This window comes from Caretta caretta, chromosome 7, assembly GCF_965140235.1.
Source record: "Caretta caretta isolate rCarCar2 chromosome 7, rCarCar1.hap1, whole genome shotgun sequence".
Taxonomy (NCBI): Eukaryota; Metazoa; Chordata; order Testudines; family Cheloniidae; genus Caretta; species Caretta caretta.
Window position 1 is genome coordinate 28812455 of NC_134212.1, and position 25313 is coordinate 28837767.

General features: G+C 41.7%; 2 protein-coding genes across 3 annotated transcripts; one reads left to right on the forward strand and one right to left on the reverse strand.

The window, feature by feature from the left end:
- On the reverse strand, positions 1–21787 carry TMEM40 (transmembrane protein 40). Of its 2 annotated transcripts, none has more exons than XM_048857366.2 (13): positions 21254–21787; positions 16883–16939; positions 14224–14363; positions 13381–13534; positions 11486–11593; positions 9624–9725; positions 8494–8529; positions 6716–6748; positions 4648–4707; positions 4261–4332; positions 4097–4171; positions 3239–3301; positions 1–2794 (listed from the first exon to the last, which is right to left on the reverse strand). In XM_048857366.2, exons 2-13 carry the CDS (start codon positions 16929–16931, stop codon positions 2775–2777), a joined length of 912 nt encoding a protein of 303 aa, XP_048713323.1. In that variant the 5' UTR covers positions 16932–16939; positions 21254–21787; the 3' UTR covers positions 1–2774. The 2 variants fall into 2 exon arrangements, with proteins under 2 accessions (XP_048713323.1, XP_048713322.1); XM_048857365.2 differs by having other exon boundaries at positions 4648–4710; positions 21254–21786.
- A 625-nt stretch (positions 21788–22412) lies between these two features.
- LOC142072692 (general transcription factor II-I repeat domain-containing protein 2A-like) lies at positions 22413–23600 on the forward strand. The gene has a single exon (XM_075130371.1). The coding sequence runs from the start codon at positions 22413–22415 to the stop codon at positions 23598–23600; it is 1188 nt and encodes a 395-aa protein (XP_074986472.1).
- The last annotated feature ends 1713 nt before the right edge of the window (positions 23601–25313 follow it).

Below are 25313 nucleotides of genomic sequence, written 5' to 3' on the forward strand. Positions count from 1 at the left end.
TAGTGAAAACAAGAATAAGTTTATTATCAAAGAACAGATTCCAGTGGTAGAAAGTACGAGTACATAACCATTTGTTTCCAATATAAAACAAAATCATAACATGCTTTCTAGAGCCTAAACTTAACTCTCAAGATATACCCCTAGCTGCTACAATTTAGCTTACCCCAAGTCCTTTTCTTAACATTTTCAACCAGTTTGGCTAAGATTCTCCTCCCCCCCATAACTCCTCACATTTTCCATACATACATCTTACAGTGATTGTGATGACCAATGTGACACAGGTTTTCACTAGAAACCTTACATGACATGACTTACTTTGACAGGCTAGAATGTAGATGTAGATACCAGACCCAGAGGATCCCTGTAACCCTTCTATGCTCCAGTGCTCTCTGTCAGTTGGCATCAAGAGGTCCTTGGGTCACACCCATTAAAAAACTTTAGGATGAGATTCTATGCTTCAGCTTTGACGAGGTGCAGCACAGATTTTGTAGCCTGGAGAGATGGTGCGCTAAGGTGCTTTAAGTTACTTTTCCGACCTCCTGATTCTGAGCTTTTCAAGGAACAGGAGAGGCCCGCAGCATAATTAGACACCTCTAAGTTATGGCCACCTCCTGGGGATATACTATGGGCCACAGCACTTCCCAGAATCTCTGCAGTGATGCTGTGGCCCTGCCCCTAACACACCCTCCTACCCCTGGCATGTCCCCTATGACAGGGTTTGTAAGAGTGTCCTTGTAAGTCAGCCTGCTGCCTGTCCTCTTGAGTGTCTAGTGTCTGCCTGTGCGAAGGAAATTCTCTCCCAGACAGAACTAGGGCTTTTAGGGCTCCTTTTCATCACCCCATCCATTTTACCGAGCATAAAGGGGTTAGAGCAGAGGTGAGGATCTCACTCCTGGTTCTTTGGAAAACATGTTAGTGATGAGCTAGATTATCCATATGCAGTATTCAAGGACCCACATACAGGAGCTGTGATAACTTGTCCATGGGCAGTATCTCCTCTTATGAATTCCAGTTTACCTCACCTCTCTGCCCTGAGTTTGATTAAGCACAATATAGTAGGTTAGTACTCTGGCAGAACATTAATTTCAGTATATTCAACAAAGAGGGAGGATATACTGTTCCCCTTCTCTTCAACCCTGCCGAAGACAGCTTATGCAAGCTGAGTCACCCCCTTCTAGAACAAGACATATTCTACAGCAGAAGAAAAGGAAGATGTTTCTTAGCCTTTGTTATGAGCGCAGGATGAAAACGTTCATAATGTTCTATTACAAAATATGCAAACATAGTCTGCTTGAGCAGTTCTAACTTTGTCTGAACTTTTGTTTTCAAAGTGAAGTTACATTATGTATGACAAAGGATTGTTCAACAAAGGCATAGAAACAATGCATATAATCAGTTAGCTGTGACCATGAGCATTTCAATAATGCTACTATTAATACTCTTAATACATTAATTCTTCATGTAAACATCTATTTCAGTGATCCACTGTTTTCATGCAGACCACCTCACAATTAATGTTATTCCTGAATAAACAAATTGAGCTAAATTAAGCAAAAAAGGTCAGAGTGGTTACAAATAAATGCTTACAATTTATTTTCTCTAGTCTGCTGAGCAAGACTGAAAATATAGTTCCTTTGCCCTTAAAATAGGCTGTGTTGGGTTAATATCTTAAGATGTCTTTTTTCAGTTTCTTTCTCTTATCCCTCCCCATGCATTTTTATGCCTTCATATACTGTAATGTATAACATTTAGTTTTTTAATCACTTTTTTTTTGCTGTCTTCAGCACTTTCCACTGTTTATAGTTCTACAAATTTGCAAAAAAAACCCAACCCTATAAAATGACAGGTTTTCCAAATCTGCAGTTCATTATTTAGTTTTATTCTTTTTTGAACCACTTGTTTTTTTCCTCAGACTGCTGTCACAGGAAGAGAAATTAAATTTGCTGTCACTAATACATTTTTGCCTTTTGCTATACACTGTGTGTAACATCTCACCTGGCTTTCATTGCAAGTCATTATGTTCTAAGCACAGTTTATTGAGGTCTGCTACAATAAATTAGCTAATCCAAAGTAATTGTTCTATTGGTGTTCAAGCAAGCAGCTGAGGTTTGCCTGGCTCATGGTTTCACAAGGTGTGAAGAAAGCAGAGCTTCTGAGTGCCAAGGTTGCCTCTTTGAGGAAAGGTGCTAACAAAGTGCTTTGAAAAACAGCCTTGACTAGTCCACATGCTCAGATAGCACTCTTATAATGCAGGGCTCCAGCCAAAAGGGAATAGCTCCAATCAGCACTGGTGCTAGCGGGGAGGTTTAGGTGGGTGCAACATGAAAAGTAAACCTGACCCGGAACGTGGGGGAGGGAAAGAACCCCACAAGGGTTTCCGAAGACTTTTTAAACCATCAAGGGCCTGATCCAGAGCTCAATGAAGTCTATGCAAGTCATTTCTTGACTTCAATGGGCTTTGGATCAGACTTTGCAAGTGGGACCGACACAATTATATGGGTGGGGAAAATAATATGTATTACCTGCATAGCTTAGAATGAATTTATAACAAACACAGCCTATTTTACTGGCTGCACTGAGCCACAAAACATGTCAAAGGAAAGGACAGGCCTATTGTACCACAGTTTTTATTCCACAGTGGAGAGAATAACATTTTATGGTTAATGCTTCAATATTTTATAATAGCCATTAGATTTTATGACTGCACCATACAACAGCTTTATTCACTTTAGTACAATCAATCCAGAAAATTGTTGAATTCTCAGATCTTCTGTTCAGTCAACTTTTCTAATACCTACATGATGATTCAAAAAAAACAGGACTGTCAGGAGAATTCTGTTCAAATGAACTCCACTGGGTTGATTATTAAACTCCCTCCCCCCATGCCACATGTCTGGATTTTCATACAATTTTCATACATTTCATACATTAGCTGATAGTTGTATGAAGACCAAAAAGTAGGGATTTTTCCCAGTTCAGTCACATTTCTCATTCAAACATTGCCAAGAAGTAACGAAAGTTCTCCACAGTATATTAAGAATGTGAAAATGCTCTGCCACTCTCAATTGAGAGAAATGAATTTCTAAATAAAACAGGCTCAAGGAATGAATGATAGCCTACAGTACAATCTTTTTTTAAAAACAGAGCTAGTTCTCTGGCCCCAGTAGAAATGGGGTGCTCTGAGATAGCTCAGAAATATATCTACAGAGAATAAGACTGAGCAACAATGTGGTGTTACCTGGTATTTTGAATCTCTGAATCAGAGGAATGAATCTGTCAAGGACACTGTGAATTCGATGCACTATTTAAAAACAAAATACAGGAGTTGTTCAGGACCAGCGAGATTTCAACATAGAAGAAGTGAAATAGCAAAAGGTAAGAGATGATTATATGTTTGTTGGGGACAAATATCAAAGTGTTTCAGTTTGACTGTTTAAACTAGGTCCTCCTGCAGTTCTATTGCTAACAAAATACTGACTATGAACAAAGTTGCTTGCCAACAAAACAGTTCCACAAATTGTCAAGTGCCTTAATATTAAATAAGGAAAGGAGCTTTCTACTACTCTGTGATGTAACGGGAAACCTTAAGTTTGTGAACTGCATTTTCCCGCAATGAAATCACTTGATTTTTTTTTTTTTAATTCCAAGTAGCAATATTTGAGTGTTTTCTGATTGGAGAGCCATTCCTGCAAGGTGTGCTGAGCATCTTCAACTGCCTTTCCTCTCAATACGAGTTGAGGTTGTCCAGCACCTCACAGAATCAAACTCCGAGTACTCCCACCTTGCCAGATGTTGTGAGGATAGTATTATTTAACCACTGCTGGAGAATGCATCTCTGTATCTTCAGAGAACTTGTGATTGGTAAGCAGGGGAAAATGAGTCAGCGTCTTGTTTCAAATGTCAGAGGCCAGTGTGTCGCCAGGTGCGGCATGTAATTCTGAATGTGGGGGAGGATTATGTGATGTGATATTTTACATAATCTCAGTCTTTAGCATTTTTCTACATCTGTGTGTTTTACATGATCACTTAAACTCTGCATTTTCCAGGTACTGATATAAAGCTGCTTGTTTTCTTAGGTACTGTGAAATACACTTACCAAGACCAAAATATATTCCGGTGGTCTCTAGGGAAGCAAAGGTGATTAAACCAAAACCAAGAGAAATGATCCAGTCTAAAGAGAATAAAAGAAATACAAGTATTTGGTTTTGTTCTGTCTTCCAAAATACAATAATTCATCCTTACGCTAAAGTCCCGTCTTACCTTTGTAGTGGTAATAGCTAATTAGTGCGGTTCCAATGCCAAAGCAAAGAACGACAAAATGAAAGAATACATCTGAAATAAGAGAGAGAGGAAATTATATCACTAAAATCATGGCCCTTGATCATACATGTTCAGCTACAGCAGTTATAATAAATCATTTCTACTTCCACCTCAGCTGCCTTATGTAGTTCTACTAGACTGAAGTGTGAAGCATGTGCATAACTTGAAGCATGAGTAGTCCCATTAATTTCAAAATGATTAATCACATGCTTAAAGTTACACACCTGCTTAAGTCCCTTGCTGAACTGAAGCCAAAGCCCTCAGGTCAGGTTCTTTGGCCCAAGATTCTCTAGGCTTGGGATCAGCTAAATAAAAGAAGATTCTTACCATTTTTCCGTATTCTTATCCACTGTCTTTGACATCTCTGAAGGTAAGTAACGTTTTCACCTGCTAGAGGAAAGTGACACCACCGTTAGTGCAACAGTAATTCTAAAATAGATAACTTTTGATGGGTTGTTTTACTTTCAGCATCTGAAATGAATTTTGCTTTGAAAATCATTGTAATATTGATCCCAGGAAAGACTAACGATGGCCTTTCAAAAAAGATCAAATTAGTGATTGTAGGAAGATGTAACAAAACCCCAAAACAGAACTTTTAACCGATAGTGATGATTTAGAAGGAGCTGTACTATTACACCACATGAATTAGCAAAACATAATTCTCTTAAAAGCAGACATTTCTCTGGCCCTCAACTCTCCAGCCTACCGAGCTTGAAGCAGTAGCAGTATCTCAGGACCCTACTGAGACCCAGATAACCAGAGTTTTGTCTAACAAGGCATTTCAGATTGAGCCCTAAGGTCTTAAATCTGTTTTCTAGGGCTGCAGCTACTACTAGGGAATAAATGAAAATTACTCATCATTATGACTATGGGGATTGAATCTGCTGTAATCGGCTGATTAAGTGTATGACAGATATGGCAACTTCCTGCAATAACCTGGACAAACCCTATTGAATGAAGTTAAATCCTATTGACTTGACTTCAAGAGTTCCTGGTATGAAAACTGCAAATGTTCATGCATTAGTGTGGGATTATAAGTAACGTCTCGAGGGAGGAAAGTGTTTTGTGCTTCAAGGGACTATTTGGAACGATGTGAACTTTTAAAGTTAAGTGGGCTTCCCAGGAAATCGCTACAGGGAAGTGCATGAAAATGTAACCCCTCTGGTTTTGCAGGTATTCCTTCTGAAGCTTCCTGAGGGGCCCTTTTTGACTGCTGATCACCTTTTACATGAGGACACAATCAGAGGCTCAACTGAATAAAGGAGTGACTCTCAGATTCGTGGGGGGGGGAGCTTGTTCTGAGCCAAAGCAGTTATGAACTTGAAACCAGAGGCAAACCCCTGGGCGGGATTTGAAGGATTGTTCACCTGCCTGAACGCTTTGAGTTGGGGTGATCTCTAGAAAGCTTTATTAGCAGATGTGTAGATTTTTATTGTTTTAATGTTTTCCTCTGCAATTCTTTCACCTTAAGAATAAACATGCTTGCTCAGAAAAAAAAACATGCTGTTTGCAGCCTCTGAGGAAGGCAGGCACAGTTGGCCTGCTGAGGCAGTCTGACGAACTAGAGAATTCACAATGGAGACAGGGAACTGTGCAGCCTGGAAATACCCTGGTCAGGGGGAAGAGAGACATGACTCTCGCCCATGAGAGGTGACAGCTGGGGAGCTAGAAGCCTAAAGGAGGATGTCCATGCTGGATCATGGAGGGGGAATATAGGTGCAGTTGCCCTGACCTGTGACAAAGGGTTTCTATAATAGCCCCAAAATTAAGAGCTCTATCTGGGGTGGGGGGGAGAGGAATCTGTTTGGATAAAATAAAAACTGACCCAAATCTCTTGAGACTTAAAAGAAGTTTTTGAATATGTTAACTAGAAATTTGACCAGGACTGAAGGCAGAATTACCAAAATCTACTGTGAGATACCGTTCTTGTGCTAGGGATGGACTGAAAGAAATCAGAAAGGGATGGAAATTTTACCATATTTCTAGCCAAATTTTGAAACCAAACAGTTTTGATGAGAAGACTTTTCTTATTCACTGTTCATTTGAGAAGGCCTAAAGCAACCCCCTCGAAACACACCTTCATGGCTAAATCATCACAAGCTATACCTCTGCTATTTCTGCCTATGTTCAGCTGAAGTCACCATACAAATGATTGCATGGGGTGAATTTCATTTTACCTATAGTTATACAAATTATTAATAATAGAACAGTTGTGTAAAATACAGCAATTTTGGTTCATGTGGGTTTTGTATGAACCCTGAATTTCACCATGGATTTGGAGATCAAATAGTTCTCCAATACCCAAAGTTAATTACTGAAATACAATATACATGAAAGAAAAGGCACACATACTCTAGGGAAAACAGAACTTCTCTGTTTGCTTTTTTATATTTACCAGCAGCAGCTGCATTTTCTCGTCTTGCAATCTCTGAAAAGCAACAAAATATTAGGACTTAGTCCCTTGTAGTTTAAAACAAAAATCAATTCATGCCATTCCCTTCATTACAACACACATGCATATTTACAATTAAAAACAATGTGCCTTTTGTCAACAGCTGATCACACAAGAGATTATTCCCCACTGTTGTCAACTCTACCAAGGACAAATCACAATCCATCTAGAGACTCAAAACAGGAAAAAGACATCAAAAAGGGCACAAGATTGGGCTGTCCAGACTAGAGGAGGGAGTAAGCGAGAGACAGGGGCCCTCCAGCACCCTAGGAATTCAACACGAGGAGCAGGTAGCAAAAACATTTTGGCTGCTCACAATTGCTATGACTACTATTTTCTTTGAGGTAGCTGGGTCACAGATGATTTAGGGATTTATAATTCATACCCAATCCCCACAATTGCCATTGGAAGTGAGCACAGCCCAGCATGGAGCACAGGTGTTATGTGTATGTATCAATCTAACTTACACATGAAATTGGCAGCAGTGTTCAGATCTAGTCAGATATGTCTCGCTAGCCCCACGCACAGTAGACTGCACTGAAGTAGTCTAGCCTGGAAGTAGCAAAGGTGTGGGTAACTGTGGTGAAGTCCACATCCATGAAAAAAGGCGGCATCTCCAGGCCCACAAAAGGTACCGTAGAAAAGGCATGGTAGGACTCCGCCCTCACCTGGGAATTCAGGGAGCGTGTTCAGATGTGCTCATTTCCTCCTTACTATCCAGACCTCCCAGGCATCTTACCCAATCCTGTTAACAATAGATCACTCTTTAGGGAGTCCCTCCTAGAACCACTCCCTTCTCTACTTACCTCCAAGGCGGCAGTAATGCCTATCCCCCCCAACCCCTGCCAATTATTGCAGTAGAGGGGAGTGGTTGAGCAGGCATTCTCCCAAAATGGTTACTTCTCCTCCAGCATTTCTGCTCTCAGAACCTGATTGCTGACTAATGTGACATCTGCCCAGGGAGCAGGAGGGATGAAGTGGAGAACACAAGAGGGCTATCAGCTCAGCCGCTGCAGCATCCCCAGTGCGGCAGCAGGGTGCACACGGGTCTTTAGTAAGGATGCATCTCTTGCTGCCACCTTGCAGTACATGGAGAATGGAATTTAGGGAGAGGCTCCAAGCTCCCTCTGCCTAGCAATGCCTCTACCTGGATTTTCATTTGGCTTTCATCCACGATCCTATTTCAGCCAAGGTTTTGGAATGCATGAATACTGCAGGATCTCGGTAAGGTTAGAAGGAAACCTGAGCTGAGCATCATCACCTTACTGAAAACAACTCCAAACAGCTCAGTCTCATAGCCATATTGAACAAGGGGTCGAATAACAGCATGGCACATGTGAGCGTCCTGAGGAAGAATGAACAACTGCTCATCATAATCACTAGGCCCCTCCTTAAAAGGAATGACCAAAACTGTTGTATATGGATCCTATCCATTCCTAGCTGTTCTAACCAATGAGTCGCTGTCCCCTTGTCAGCTGTGCAAAAGGCAGCTGAAAGATGTAATAAAAATCAGCATCAACACCTGTCAAATACCAGGAAGAGAGCAAACAAAGCTATGAATATAGTCTCCATGCTATATCCAGAGCTAAAGCCAGACTAATGGCACTCCAGGAAAAGAGGTGCATTGACACAGCACATTTATAAGCATGCAGTTATTCTTTTACACAAGTCTGTTTCCATCCATGTGAAGTTGCTGAGGGTGGTAACCGGTGAGAATTTACCTGATTTGTTATAGGGGACAACCTCTCCTGGTGCACCTAAAATAATGCACAAATATACAGTAGATTAATATTCAGCCAATTAGCAAGCCTTGAGGGCCCAATTCTGCCTTCAGTCACATGCATGCAATCCCACTGAAATCAGTACACTTGCACAAGTGTGTCTAAAGGCAGAATTGAGCCCCATGTCTTTAAAATGGGTATTGGTTGTGGGTTATGCAGTTTAGCTTCTAAAGGAAAGTAATTACTCAGCAACTGAAAGTAAATAATTTTTACTGTATCCTAGTCCCTGCACTAGATGATGGAGTACTATTTTACTTTGAGACTCCTATGTGACAAACTATAGCTCATGATGTCAATCTAAACATGTTGCTATTGAATCAGACTCAAGAGACATTTAGAATGGTTAGTTAAATGTCAAAAGCTTTAACTTTTTACATGTTATGGGCCACTACTATGGGCTGATGGATGTTACTATCTGTATGTGGCTATCACACACATTTTCTGTATCTGGACTGCACTTGCTTTGTGGTTTCTTTCACAGGGAAGGAAAAGTCCTGAGAACAAAAAACAATGCATTGACTTTAGTTATATTCCTCAAATCAATTGAGGGGCTGACTGTGGACACTGTAAATGACACATTTGCGTTTGAACTCTTTAGATGAATTTCAGTAGCTGTCTCTGCCCAACCATTACCCTAGGTATGAACTGAAATCAACAAAAAGTTGAGATCCAGATGGGAGCTCTCCCATGTTTCTGGAGGGGAAGGGCTTTAAAGTTGGTACTGCATTCCAGGCCCAGCTCTAATATTAATGATTTACTATGCAAACATCTCAAAAAGTTAAGAGATAAAATACTAATAACTATAGCACATATGCTTATCATAATTATCGTCCCTTTCTACAGCTAAGCGCTGGCTGGTGTTTGTGCTTATGCATGTGGCCCAAGAAGTGCAGCTACAGGGAGGCCAGAAAGTTGCAGTAACAGAGTCCATGTTTTTTCACACAGCTGTAAAAAGAGCCACCTAGTTATTTTTCTTTTTCACCTCTAAAATACAAATTACTTGGTCCTGGGTGCTAGAAAGTTAATGATAATAGGGGGCCCCTATGGGAAAGAAAGGCTTATTTGCATACCACTTCCATCTTGATTTTCATGGTCTTGGTCTTCCTGACTTTGTTTGTGAGAAATTGGTTTAACTGTTGCCACAGAGACGTTTTTCTTGCCAGCGCTGGTTGCTAATAATGAAAGAAATGATAGTGAAGTACTACAGCTATTAGAAGCTACTTCTGTATGTTCTTTAAACTACTTTATGAGCTGCCTTAGCACAGGTTTCAGCACACATGAGGAACACCTTGGAGAGTGCAGACATATGAGCATTCACTTGGCAAGAAATCCGGGAAAAGTCAATGTTATTATGCACTGAAATGTATCTTTATGAAAGGGACATGCGTTGATACAGCATTAAAGCACTCTCCTTACAATATCTTTTTAAGCTGCTAAAACCTCTAACCTACTTGTGATGGGGTGCTCACCCCACATCAGAGTGGAAGGGGTTAATGGTGGCCTCATGGACCTGCCACATCCGGTCCCAGAAAGGAGCAGAGGAAGTGAGTCCCCCTGGCAGCCTAGGGAGGCTTGGCAGGAAGCAGCCACTCAGAGGGAGGCTGCACGGAGCTGCCAATCAGAGCCTAGCAGGCTAGTACAAAAGGAGCTGCAGGGCAGAGCAGGGCAGTGGCTGTGGGAGCCCAAGGAGTGAGAAGTGTGCTCCTAGCAGGCTGCAGCAAGGGTAGCTCCTTAGACAGAGTAGTTGCTGGCAGGGACTGGGGGATCAAGAGGCAGCTTCTGGCTAGCTCCTGGGACTTGCTGGCTGAATGCCCTGAGAAGAGGGTGAAGAAGGTGTGGGGTCATAGGGAATTGAAGCAGCATTGAAGGAAGTTAAGGAGATGCAGCAATAGGCTGCTATCTACAGAGTCCCTGGGTTGGGACCAGAGCAGTGGGAAGGGCTGGATACCCCCATCCACTGCTGTGGAAGTGGCTTGACTACTGAACAGTGGTACCCATCCCCGGAATGGGGAAACAGAGTGGGTGATACGGACAGAGGACTGAGTCATGAAGAGGATGCTGCAGTACTTGGACTGAGGTGGGTCTCCAGATGGAGAGGATGACAGGAGAGGGTGCACTGGCTGGCAGAGCTAATCACCATGAAGGCCAGTTGGAGGTGCTGCTGTGGTGAGTGGACCCCATCACACTCCTCAAGTGAGAAATCTTTAGAAAGAATTGAATAATGGATTCAGGTTTGTTTTCTCTGTAGAAGGGGTTAGAGGAATACTCTCTTTGGCACTGATCTGTGCATGGACAGGAATTTTGCTGGTATTTGTGTTTGTGTCATTCCAAAATGGAAAAAGATACAAATATTTAAATGGCTACCTGGATGCCAGACTTTGGCACGCGACATCTGTATGGTGTGTACTGGCTCTGTCCCACTGTGGCCTGTTTGCTTTCTATCACTCTTCTTAACCCCAGTGCTGTGTCTCCTACTTGCATCTCCCCCCTACCACCATTCCCATCTGCAGTGCTCTCTGTCCTTCATTACTGCCTCCCTCAGCAGCTTGCCTCTATTACTTTCCACAACCATAGCACCAGCTTCTTACCTCCTCTGTTCTCCTGCTTGCCTACCTTTCATCCTCCCATCCCTAGTCCCAGAGACTTCGCTCTGCTCCTTGTGTCCATAGTGACTATCAGTACCCAAATACCATCTCTCCACTAGAGACCAATAGCTACTCTTTGGCACCTGGTGAATCTAAAGATGTTGCTCTTTTGACATCTCCATTTTGCATAGTTTCTGATTTCAGAGGGGTTTTTTTTTTTTTGAATCCCTATGTAACTGGCACATGATTCTCTTGTATAAATATCTGAGCCTTTAGTCAGACTACCAATAATTTAAATTTTTTTACAATTAAATTGCAAGCAAAAGCAAGACAAACTCTCTCTGTACCTCGTGGTTGTGTCTCTGCAGGCTCCCGAGACGACCTTTCAACCTCACTTTCTTCTTGTGAAAATGTGACACTTTTTTCCAATTCCTGAAGTAGTTTCAATTTTTCATCTGTTAAAATGCAGACATAAAATATAGTCTGTTTGAAACTAATATTTAAGGTTTTCCTACTTTACGGTCGTGCATTATTAACAAGGGAGCTCCTCCAGGAAAATCAAATCTTAACTTTGTTTTGCTTGCTAGTGCACATACAGCACCGCAACTAACACAAGCGAAAGCATGACATAAACAAGTGTTCAAATGCTTAATGCCACAATTTTAAAAAATGTTTAAAATGCTGTTGTGGTGGGAGCCCAAGACATCTTGGCATGGGCTTTACCATGTCCATGCTGCCAACTCCCATGAAAATACACATTTTTGCCCAGAAGCAGACAAAAGTAGAACAAGAGGGGTGGTTTTGCTGGAGGACTTGATTGTTCACCAACTTCTGGGCTGCTATTTTCCCATTATAATCTTGATCTCTCACTGCCTCTCTCGAATTGTGCTGCACCACCAACATCCTCTTGTAGGCATAAGACAGAGCTCTAAACGTTGTGCTTACTAAACTCTTCTGGGCTCTGAGAATTGGGTTGCAGACATTTGAAAAATGTTTCCAGAGAAAATTTTCCAAAGAAGCGGGTGGTCTTGGGATCTCCAGACACTCCCAGCAGTGGGGGAATTCTTGGCAGTCACTGGTGTATTTTAGGTAATTCTTTATGGGTTTAAATGTAATGCTGCACAGAGATCTGAACAAGGCCTATGTATCTTATTATTTATTTGTATTACAGTAATGCCAAGAAGTCCCAGTCATGGACCAGGACCCCATTGTGCTAGGCACTGTACAAACACAGACCAAAAGGACAGTCCCTGCCCTCTGAGTCCCATCCTGTTCTGAAGTAGGCTTTGGGGGAGGGTGGGACATAGGCCCTCTGCACAAGGATGAATTTCACCCTTTATGAATGTATCTTAATAATCAGGATATAATTATTCTGGAACAGCTATTTTGGTAAAATTTCCAAGTGTAAATACACCCTGAGATGAACAGTTCCATGTTCCTAACAGAGGGTGGTGAAATAGGTTCAGCAAAAGGCAAAGCCACTGGCAACTTGTGTTCTTTCATAACTCACTACAGACTTGAATGTAGGCTCACATCTCCCGCAAACTTGCCATATTTTATAAGCTTTTGGCTCAAAAATAGGCAGGCAAAGCAAAACCAGGCTTTCAGATTCAAAGATCAAAACTCCAAATTCTGTACACTTTCTATTCAAAATTAGCCATGTTATCAAATTTCCCAGGGAAATCAGATGAGGCACACAGAATCACCTGACACACAATGGCAAATTTTGCTAAAATATTTCCACAAGAGCAGCACAGCTGTCTGCCCAGTATGGCAGCTCTGTGCACTGCTCATTTGACCGATGAGGTCAATAGGTCAGCTGCAGTCTACGTGAGAATTAAAATTTTGCTATGATTAGTCTCATCAGAAGAGGGGGAAATTGAAGGTCTGATGTAAACTGGCACAGCTCCTTTGACTTTACCACTGAGTGAGGATCTCAACCCTAAATGATCAATGACTTTTTCCAGAGAAACCCTGCAAACTAGAATAAGTACAGTCACCATCTGTCTAAATGGCTTCTAGCTATCTGGCTGCCATCATCACCTGGGCAATACATCTTTCTAAGCACTTTCTCTGTTCACTTTACTGTAATTCACTTCTATTCCCTTCCCAGCACACTTCAGTGTTTTGAAATAAAACTAACGCCCTAGTCTGGCTACAGCCATTTTTAACAAAACAGCTATTACTCCTTGTCTACATCCCAGATTTGGTCTGGACGGATGTGCAGCCAATTAATACTCACCATTTTTCTTGGAGCTGGGCAGCTCTCTGTAGGCAGATAGATCTTTCACCTTTAGCAGCAGGTAAAGCACAACCATTGCATTAACTCCTTTTTTTCCTATGGTCTTCAAGGAGGCTGCACGCTCATCAGATGAGTTTATGTCTCTGTTAAGGAGCTGAAAGAAAGGTAAGTACACATCCAACAGGCCTACTAATAAAACCAAGCACGTATTATTAAAGTGCTTTATAAGCATCACACAACCCATCTGGGAAAGGCACAACAATACCCCTACTTTACAGAAGGGAAAATGTGTTCTGCCCAAGACCAAAGTTGGGATGAGAATCTTGGCTTCCAGTCTTTTACTCACACCCCTAGCCCATGCTACTTTCACTGAACTACCCCACAAGCCATCACTGTGGCATGGTGCAATAGCATTAAACTTTTCATCCTACTCTGTGGCTGAGTCCCAGGACTGGAGAAATAGCGTACAAGGTTCTTGAATGGACATGTGATCATTTGAATAGCTTGCAACGCCATTTTATAACTTCAGCATTAGTGTCCTTGCTTCAAAGAAAGCAGGTGAATAGATACAGAGGAATACACTAGGGAGCTAACATTTTTTTGAAGTTAATTTCTTCACATCTGCAGGAAAATTTTGTCCATGATTCTCTTTAACACTAAGGCCCTTTTATGCAGCTCTGGCAAGCATAAAGGAACTTTAGCATAAACGAGGATTAGGCTCTACATTTTATTCTCCCAAAGGGTTTCCATAGGTCAGTGGACAAGCAAAACCATGCAGCCAATAAGGAAATACTTAATATTTTACAAAGAGCAAAAGAAAATGAGGATTCCTTAGTAACTTACATTGTGTGTTTCTTCAGCGGTCAGGCTGGCTGGGTTAACAGTGGCTAAACATTTTATTAACAATTTCCAGAAGGACTGGTTCATTTTCTCAGACATTTCCAAATAATCAGCATCGGCAGCAAAAGCTTTCTGAAAAATGTCTGGGAAAAAGATATTTATACAATTAAAGAAGGTGCATTACAGGATGGTCTTGTGATGAGGAGTTACTGTCATGCTCTTACATAGCTCTGGTAATGGGCATGGGTCCTGTAGCATGTTTGGCTTCTAGGAAAAGGAGTAACACTTGACCAATTTGTATGAAAAACAACAATGGCATAGAGAAATGTATGGTCTGCCATTACTCAACTAATCTCCCTGGACACTCAATAACAGACTTAAAAGTGGCAATTCTTCAACAAAAAAACTTCCAAAACAGACTCCAATGAGAAACTGCTGAACTGGAATTAATTTGCAAACTGCACCATCAAATTAGGCCTGAATAAAGACTGGGAGTGGATGGGTCACTACAAAAACAAATTTTCCCCCTACTGATACTCACACCTTCTTGTCAACTGTTTGAAATGGGCCACCTTGATTACACTGAACTCATTAGCACTACAAAAGTGATTTTTTTTCTTCCCTTCTTGTCAACTGTTGAGAATAGCCCATTTCCCCTTAACTGAATTGGCTCATTAGCACTGACCCCCCACTTGGTAAGGCAACTCCCATCTTTTCCTATGCTGTATGTTTATACCTCTCTGCTGTATTTTCCACTCCATGCATCTGATGAAGTGGGTTTTAGCCCACGAAAGCTTATGCCCAAATAAATTTGTTGGTCTCTAAGGTAACACAAGGACTCCTCGTTGTTTTTACTCAACAAGAGAATCTCATAAGTTGATAACACAGTCCTGGTACCTTTGCAATGCTACTGTTTCAGTGGAGGAAGAAGGGGAAATATTTTTAATGCTAGAGGTTGTGGCCAAAACAGAGTGAGTACCAAAAGGTACTGGTGTGAATCTGCTCATCAGGGAGTATTCATAGAATCATAGACTTTAAGGTCAGAAGGGACCACCATGATCGTCTAGTCTGACCTCCTGCACAATGCAGGCCACAGAATCTCACCCACCCACTCCTGTAACAAACCTCTAACCTATGTCTGAGCTATTGAAGTCCTCAAATTGTGGTTTAAAGACTTCGAGGTGCAGAGAATCCTCCAGCAAGTGACTCATGCCCCCCACTGCAGAGGAAGGCGAAAAACCCCTATGGCCTCTACCAATCTGCCCTGGAGGAACATTCCTTCCCGACCCCAAATATGGTGATCAGCTAAACCCTGAGCATGTGGGCTGCATCAGCCGACTTACAGTATGTCTACACTGCAATTAGACACCCTCAGGTGGCCTGTGCTAGCTGATTTGGGCTCGCAAGGGTCAGGTTGCAAGGCTGCTTAATTGTGATGTACACATTCTGGCACTGGCTGCAGCATGAGCTATGGAATCCTCTCACCTCCCAGGATCCTAGAACCCGATCTCCAGCTTGAGCTTGGACATCGACACTGCAGTTAAACAGCCCCGCAGCCTGAGCCCCATGAGCCTGATTCAGCTGGCACGTGCCAGCCACAGGCTTTTAATTGCAGTGTAGACATACCCTTAGAGTAGGAGCGGTTGAGCTCAGAATCGCAAGGGAGCAAAATCTGATTAAAGCTAGGCCCTGACTGTTGAGCTGCATTTGTGACATACACTGGACCCTCGCTAGAACGTGCGTCTTTATAGCACAAATTCACATATCACGCAGTCGCGGCCACGGATCCCAAATTGGATTACTTAAATTGGAATTCATTTTAACGTGGTCCCCGCATTAATGCGGTACGGCACATGGATCCCAAATCCTGCATTCTAGCGAGGGTCCGGTGTATATAGTAGGTGTGATTCTGATTTCTGGATACTGAACCCTCAAATGTAAAAATGTTCCAGCCTATCTCTAAGGGGGAATGGTGGCTAGAGGATCCCAGATGGACGTTCTTCCAGGATTCTCTCACGGAAATTTAATGTTGTTCTTTCATTGATTGTTCTCTTCCTTGTAGGTTGGCAAACATAATGGGTGAGTTCCTGGGCTATGCCTCTTGGTGGCGCAAGACGCACAGCACCGCAGGATGGAGGGCAGAGGTGGCCGTAAGCCATCTTTGAGGTCTGGGGATTCTGGGCTGATTGGGGCCAAAAACACCCCCAGGGTAATGTAGGCAACTCAGGAGGCTGTCTGTGAGGAGCTCCGTGTCCCAGACCTAACCAGAGCACCCAGAGTCACAGCATGACTCCTACAGTGGGGCTTGCGGGTGGCTCTGGGCCTGTGCAATGCCATGTGTCTGACAGAGGAGTTCATCCTGCTGCAGTGTACAGAGGCCTGGATGTGCGGGAGAATCCCATCCCCTCAACTGTGTTAATGCCAAACAAAAGAGTTAAAAAAATCAGAAGAGAAACCAGAATAAATGCAAGTGACTCAGCCTGACGTGGTGCCTTAGGAGGGTTTCCATAAGTCTTTTACAAGCAGGGAGAAGATGGCTCAAGGCACATTTTCAGAAGGGCCAAGTTCTGAGCTTTCAGGGGCCAGCACAGCACAAGCTGGGACATAGGTTGTGGTGTGACGGTGCTGCAGGCCTTGGCCTCCATGTTTCCCTTTACGTTACCTTCTTGTTTTCTGGTGAGAACTGGAAGTGAGAAGTTAAAGTTGTCCATTGCTGTGTCTGTAAAAACAGAATTTTAAAATGAGCATGAGCTTCTTTGTGCTTTCCCCAATGCGCTTCCACGCGGACACAGAGCGTCTCATTACAGCACTTAGAATTCTGAACTCACTCATACGTTGCATTCCTGCAGCCATCATTTAGGCAAAACTCCCTTTGAGCCACTGGGAATTCACCTGAGTGAGCACAGCAGGATTATGCCCGGAAGAACTAGTTATTGTTATCATGAGTAAAAATATAGGAACTCCTGACTCAATCATATAATTTTTTGTTGCTATTATAAAAATATTTAATTATTTGCTATAGATGTGAGTAACTTAATGATAATTCCTTACTAGTTAAACAGAGTGATCAATCTTCACTTGAGAGCCGTCATTCCTTAAACTGGAAATAGGTAGATCAGGGAGGATATGGGAAACTCTGTTTAATGTATTCAGGAGGTTAATGCCGTGGAGGTGAACTGAAATGATTTAAGTCTTGAAATAAAACGTATCTTTAATTTGCCAGATTTTTCCCCAGATTCAGAGTTCTATGTGTTTTCCTAGAGTAATGTGCAAGTTGCTGTGAGTTGTGAAGGCCTCAGTTTGAATTCCTGCTTAGCTACTTATTCACTATAAGGGTTTCAGCACGTCACTTAACCAGAAATGCAGGCAGCATGGAGGAGGAAGCAGTCTGATTGGAATGGATAAGAGCTGGACCCAGGGGAGGGAGAGAAATGGCCAGCAACAAGAAGTCTCGTGAGACTGGGAATGGAGAGGGGAAAGAAATTGGAACTGGCTGGGCAAGGGGTCTGCAACTGGAAGCTGGAGGGAGGGAAGGAAATGAGGCAAGGGTCTTGTGGGGAAAAAGAGTATGTGATCAAGTCATTTAAGAGTGTATCTACACAGGGGGGCAGCATTAAGGTTGCACAGGCAATCTTAGTTCTGGTATTTCCTAACTTCTAAGAACTTGACTTTACAACTTGATGTTACTTTAATATAGTTCTTTGTGTGCAGATTAGAAAAGAACTAAATACTTACACATGAAACCATTAATTCTTGAATTAAAATAATTTTCAACTACAGTGGGCCTGATTCCAACTCACAGTAGTGTAAATCAGGAGTGAATGAACTAAAACTAGTAAGAGGAGAGGCAGAACTGATATTTTGATGAAATAATGCTTTTAACATTCTGGGTGGAATATTTTTCACTTTAAATAATGGCATTTTTATGCTGATATATGTATAATTCAGAGTATTGAATTCTGTCAAATTGAATGAAATACTAAGGGAGAATGGAATAAAATTACTTCAAATAAGTTTTTTCCCTTCTTGCGAGTCTGGGTTTTTGAGTGTTTAATAACACAGTTAATTCAGTGAATGTTTGTATTTTGTAAAAATATTACAGGCATGTTTCAGCCTGAAATGAAACTTGGGGTATGGGGAGGGGAGTTTAGCCAGTATGCTCTGTACTGCTTTGTCTAATCAGCTCTTACTTCTGGTTTTTCGCTGCAGCAGCTTCAAAGAGGCCCAAGTGAGCCACCATGCATCAGTGAATCTGACACAGTCTCACAACAGATGGAATGTTAAAGGCAGATGTTGACAGTGTCAACATCATGAGCCATCAGAATTGATTTATCTTAAAACTTTACTCATTTATATGCTTTAATGAGTTAATGCCTTCATTGTGTCTTATATATTGGGTACATTAGACAAAATGCACTTCTGGTGCCACTCCCTACTCCAGGTATATGACAACATTCCTTAGATTTATTAGAATACTGGAGCTTGAAAAGAACACTGTTCTGTGCCACTGCACTATATGTCCTTCTGCAAAGGACTGGAAAGAGGAATAAATATGCTGCGGGTTCCTCAGATGTGCCCCTGATAAGACCTAACCAAACCTTGTGCTTTAACGCTGGGATTTTCAAAGAAGCAGAAAGGAGTCAGGGACTGAACTCCCATTTAATGTCAATGGGATTTGGGCAACAAAGTCCCCTTGGGTTCCTTTGAAAATAACAATCTAAACACATAAATAATAATCATGTGATAGTGTTTATTATTAATTATTATTCCTTAAGAAAGTACATCCTCTGTAATTATAAATCTCTGAAAACTGTTTTAGTAGATTATATACAGTAATGACAAAATGATGATAATATATTGGCATTTCAAGTGTGATATTAGTTGAGGGGGAATGATGAGACTTGTCATAAGCCTGATCTAATTTACCATGGTGTAAATCAGAACTTAATGCCACTGAAGTCTTTTTAGAATTATACTAGAGTAAAACTTGTGTGAGATCAGAAGCAGGCCTCTGATGCCTTTTTGGTCTGTGTTAAGAAATGATGTAAACAGCTACAAGAGGAAGCCATTTGCAGCTCACAACAAGTTTCATTGAGCCTACAAAACCCAAGAACTATGCTTTCTGTTCCTAAGTGCCATCTACCGGCACCTTCTCTATTAACTGTCCATTTACACATTCAAAGATATAGAGCAGTGATTCTCAACCAGAAGTACACGTACAGGAACTCCTCACTTAACGTTGTAGTTATGTTCCTGAAAAATGCGACTTTAAACTAAACGATGTTAAGCGAATCTAATTTCCCCGTAAGACTTAATGTAAATGAGGGGGTTAGGTTCCAGGGAAATTTTTTTCACCAGACAAAAGACTATATTATATACTATAGTCTAGTGTGTGTGTGTATATATATACACACACACACACAAGTTTTAAACAAACAATTTAATACTGGTACACAGTGATGATGATTGTGAAGCTTGGTTGAGGTGGAGGAGTCAGAGGGTAGGATATTTCCCAGGGAATGCCTTACTGCTAAATGATGAACTAGCAATTGGCTGAGTCCTCAAGGGTTAACTCTCACACTCTACAAGGCAGCAGGAAAGGAGGGAGGGCAGACAGAGACACACACCCTGTGTGTGTTTGAGAGATAGAGATGTGCATTTCCGCTTTAAGTATGAAGAGTAGGGTCAGAAGTACACTGCCTTGTTAATTAGATCAGCAAGCTGAGATCTTACGCAGCTCCCTCCCTCTGTATGTCCCCCCAGCTCTATGGAAGATGGGGTAAGTGGGCTGCAGGAGCAGGGGGGAGGAGGACACCTGACATAAGCCCCTCTTCTTCCTCTCCCCCCACACACAGCAAGCAGGAGTCTTGGGGAGCAGCTCCAAGGCAGAGGGCAGGAGCAGCACATGGCAGTGGGGGGAGGGACCGTTGAACTGCCAGCAACTGATAGCTTGCTGAGCAGCTGCTGCACAGGGAATTTAGGGGAGCGGGGATCTGATAGGGGGGCTCCCAGTCCACCCTGGTTCCAACCACCCACCAGCTACTTGCAACGGGCTGCTTTTCCTGCAAGCAGTGGACAAAGCAGGCGGCTGCCAAACGCCGTTAGAAGGGAGTATTGCACAACTTTCAACGAGCATGTTCCCTAATTGATCAGCAATGAAACAATGTTAACCAGGAGGACTTGAAGTGAGGAGTTCCTGTACCTCTGAGGGTATGCAGAGGTCTTCCAGGGGGTACATCAGTTTATCTAGATATTTTCCTAGTTTTACAACAGGCTGCATAAAAAGCACTAGCAAAGTCAGTACAAACTAAAATTTCATACAGATGGGACTTGTTTATACTGCTCTATATATTATACACTGAAATCCAAGTACAATAACTATATTCCAATTGATTTATTTTATATGGTTAAAATGAGAAAGTCAGCCATTTTTCAGTAATAGTGAGCTCTGACACTTCTGTATTTTTGTCTTATTTTATAATCAAGTAGTTTTTAAATGAGTTTGAAAGTTGGCGATATGCAAGCCAAATCAGACACCTAAAAGGGGTACAGTAGTCTGGAAAGGTTGAGAACCACTGATGTAGAGCACTCCTTTAACAGTCTACATTTATGTATCTATTCCCTTGTGTAGTATTTGGCTGTACTGTTTTCAAAAAGCTAAAGACTGGGTTGTTTTTTTTAACTTCGGTAGATTTAACACAGTCCCATAGAGCTCACATTTACAACTTGAGAAAAGTTAAGGCGGAGAACTAGTCTCACTTATTTAAAACGTTGTCTCTTCATTAATTTAAAAAAACACATCAGAGGGAGGCAGACAATAAGAACCAACTTTTTAGGTGAGGGGCTTTGGGGCCCAGTCTATTGAACATTGTCCTTTAAACCACAAAGATTCCTGCCATGTCAATTCAGTTCCTAGAGGAAAATAAATAACCCCATAGTTTCTATATCACAATTAGAGAAACAGCCCATTACAATGTAAGAAATGACCAAAACCCTATGATGTAGCCATGTTCTCTATGTGCTTGGCACTTACCTGCTCTTCTGCCGGCACTGCTGCTTCAAAGGTGAACCGTCCTGTCTGAAAGGCAGAGAGGGGTGTGTGTGGTAGGAGCCTGGGCCTGGCAGAGTGATCACAACTAGATGTCTGAGTGTATTAATCACGTGCCCCAGATTGGATGGAGCACAGAGGTGCTGTGAAGTCACAGTCCCAAAGGCAATTATATGTGGTGCTGCTCCCTTAGATTGCCTGACTCAGAAGCAGGAATGGTTTCATTTCCTCCTCTAAGCTGTGAGCTCCTTACATGAAAATTTTACCCCAAACACTAAGCAGTGAGGCTGGAACTTTAACTTCCATGACGTCCGGGAGCCTCCTGATTCCAAGGGAAGGAGGTGGTAGGGCCTCAGGCCCCTGAATCAACCAGGCACAAATGCAGACCAACTTGCCTGATGAGTCTGGGTGGAGGTGGAGCAGCAGCAGCTTCAGTTTTCTGATTGCCTCATAAAGAGCAGAGAGGAAATTACATCTAAATTCATTCCACTTCTGTTTTGCAAGTTCAGTTATAAGGGGATTGGCTTATTTGTGGGAAAAGGGAGGGGAGGAGGAGGAAGCCACATGCTGCTGCAGCTTCCCGGCTGCTGCTGTTGGTTGAGCTAGCTAGATGAAAGCTAATTCAGATATGCCTATATGTGCTGTAATCACCCCTCTGACTGCAGTGCAGACATACCCAGAGACTACTTTCCATTTGCGGAAGTCACCCATATGGGGATATTGAAAAGACAAGGCCATTGCCTGGCTCTATCATCCCATACTGCTGGCCAGATGTGCTGGGCAGAATGAGCTACACCATCCTAAAAAGCATGGTGCATCCTGTGCATTTGCTCTGTATGTCCAGGTAGCTAAAAGATTTCTCACAATGAGGAGGTGAAACCACTCCAAGCTGCCACTGGTGCCAGACAGCTCCACACCCCCAACACCGTATGTGTGACAGCTTGTAAGTTACAGTCTGGCCCTAGATGCCTAAAAGAAGAAAAAACCTTTTCAAGATGGTGAATTGTTGAAGAAAGCATTTTTGACTGGTGCTGATTGCCTGTTTCAAGGATTTCCTCACAAGCGTGAGATTTTGTCGGCAATACAAGACTTGCAGTTATCAGAGAACACAGTTACGAGGAGGATACATGCAATTTCAAGCCACATGCAAACTCAGCTAAAGGATGACTTGGAAATATGGGACTGGTTTTCACTGCAGTTCAATGAGTCAACAGATATATTGGATACAGCGCAGTTGGTGAGGATGGTATTTAGTGACTTCACCGTAAAAGAAGAGTTATTAAAAGTATTGCCTATGAAAGGGCGAACAAAGGGTGAGGACATCTATAATTTATTCAAATCATATGCAACATCAATTAGTATGCCACTACACAAGCTGTCTGTGATCACCACTGATGGGGCACCAGCAATGATGGGCAGCACTAATGGGTTCATTGCACTCTGCAAGAAGAATGAATTCTTTCCGAACTTTATGTCTTATCATTGCATTATCCACCAAGAAGCTTTGTACGTCAAAGTTCTTTCTTTTCAACCCGTCATGAATGTCGTTATTAAAATAATTAACTCTATTCGAGAGAAACCTTTGCAACACCAACTTTTTAAGGCCCTGTTGGAAGATGTTGATGATAAACAATCTGATCTTATCTTGCACACAGAAGTACAATGGCTGAGCAAAGGTAAAGTTCTTGCATGTTTTTTAAGCCTAATTGAAGAGATCAAAGAATTTCTGAAGTCCACAAATCAGAACTTCGAGCAACTAGAAGACTCCAGCTGGTTAATGGACTTGGCTTTTCTTACCGACATCACTGACAAATTGAACATTTTAAATCTTGAGCTCCAGAGAAAAGGCAAACATGTGGCTCAAATGATAGGTTCTGTAAAATCATTCAAAGCAAAACTGATCTTGTGGATGTCACATGTGAAGACAAAGTCTCTCGTACATTTCCCAAGTATCAAGAAAATGGTATGTGACAGTGATTTTAACCCATCACCATTTGTTATCCACATTCAAACACTTCTCGAACAATTTGAAAAGAGATGTCAACAGTTCACCATCATTGAGCCTGTAGTTGCCTTTCTTGTGAATCCTTTTACTTGCCAAATAGAGGTAACAGAAATGGCTACATCAATTGCGAGTCTCATTCAAGTAAGAACAGAAGACATGGAACTGGAGATTGTGGACCTTCAAAATGATATTGTTCTAAAATCCTGCGCAACACATGAAAACTTTTGGAATCTGGTTGACCTAAAAAAGTTTTCTGCCTTAAAAAATGAAGCATACAAAATAAAATCTTATTTCGGTTCCACTTATCTATGCGAAGTTCTGTTTTGAACAATGAACATCATAAAATCAAAATACAGATCTCGGCTTACAGATGCCCATCTTGACGATTGCTTACAAACGGGAATATCATCCTACTCTCTCAACTACGAAAAATTGGCTGACTTTATTAGAAAAACCACATGAATTAATACTTATTTTCCATTAAGTGCTGATGAGCACGTATGATTAACTTGTGTTTAACTTTTTTTCATATTTGTTTGTTTGGTTATTGAAATCCAGATACAAGTAACAATACAAAGAATATTTTTTATTAACCATAACTGGCTATCTATGTTAAAGAATAATAAATATATTTGGACCAGCAGTTCAACAGTGTTTTATACATAGGACTGAAATATTACTAGCCTTACTTTCTGCTACAGCTAGTCTACATTTTTCAAAAAAACTGTCCAATCAAAAAATAATTTTACTTTTTTAAAATAAATAAGATGAAAACTGTTTATGATATTTATTTTGTAAAATCTCCTTAATTTTTCTTACAGGTAGATAAAAAAGAGCAAATTCACATGGTAAGGTGAAAGAGTAATTGCCGAATAACGTAATTAATACCTTTTACATGTAAAATTACCTTTTTTAACTTATGGATTCATATATTATGTAATATTAAATATGATGTTTTTCATAATATTTAATGTACAAATACAAAATAAGCCTTGAAAAATTGTTGGTGCCCACCACACTCTTCTGAAAACATGAATGTACAATTGGCCACAAAAGGGTTGGGGGCCACTGCGCTAGATTGTATAACAGCAGACCTGTCCATCAGTCAAAGAGATATTCAGGGCCAGATTCTCTCGCCTGATCTTCCCTGCTGTGGATTTCCCCAGCATAGGAGAGTCCCCAACAGGAATACAGCCGACTTAGCCACCCTACCCATACAGCCCTGGTGCAAGTGTTGGGAAGGTTGTACTGAGGACACTGGTTATTCACAGGTAGCAGACAGTCCCTTGGGGCTATTGCTAGCTGCCCCCAGGCTGCTTAACCTGTCCTGGGGCCAGGTAGAGAATATGGGAATCACACCCACTCCCTGACAGCCCCCATATCTGCTGTGCCAAGAGGATCTCAGTCGCAGCAAAGAAATAGGGCATCAGACTCAGTTTAGACAAAAACGAAAACATTTTAATATAAATTCACTTTTACCCAAACAGCCTAGCAGCCATTTCAGCAACTATAAATGGGTTACATCAACTCTCTCTGCACTGTACCTCAAATTTCAAACAGTACGTTCACTCATGGCAGATACTTTCTGGGTTTCTTAGCTGGGAATTAGATTTTATCACATGAGGTGAGTTTTCCCAGCTAGGCATATAATTTAAGTGGGTGGGTGCGAAGCCCCGGTACCTAATTCCTTGAGCCTGGGTATCTCTTTCACTGCAAATTAAGCACTGGCTCATTTTAGGAGGAAAGTCTGCTGTTCTCCCACCTTGGCATCACACGCTTAGGCCTGGTCTTTACTGCTAGAGATGATGCATTTTTTACCCCAGGGTAACTAACACACATGAGGTATTCCAAGGTGAAGACAAGTCACTTTAGTTTTACCATAAGGTAAACTTGCAGAGGTCAACTCCATAAGGGAGTATAGGGCTGACCTCCTCGAGTTTACCTCACAATAAAACTAACATTCTTTTTCTTCACTGTGTTTTTACCTCAGGAAAACTCGGACACATTGGTTACCCTGAGGTAAAAAAAACCACAATTTTT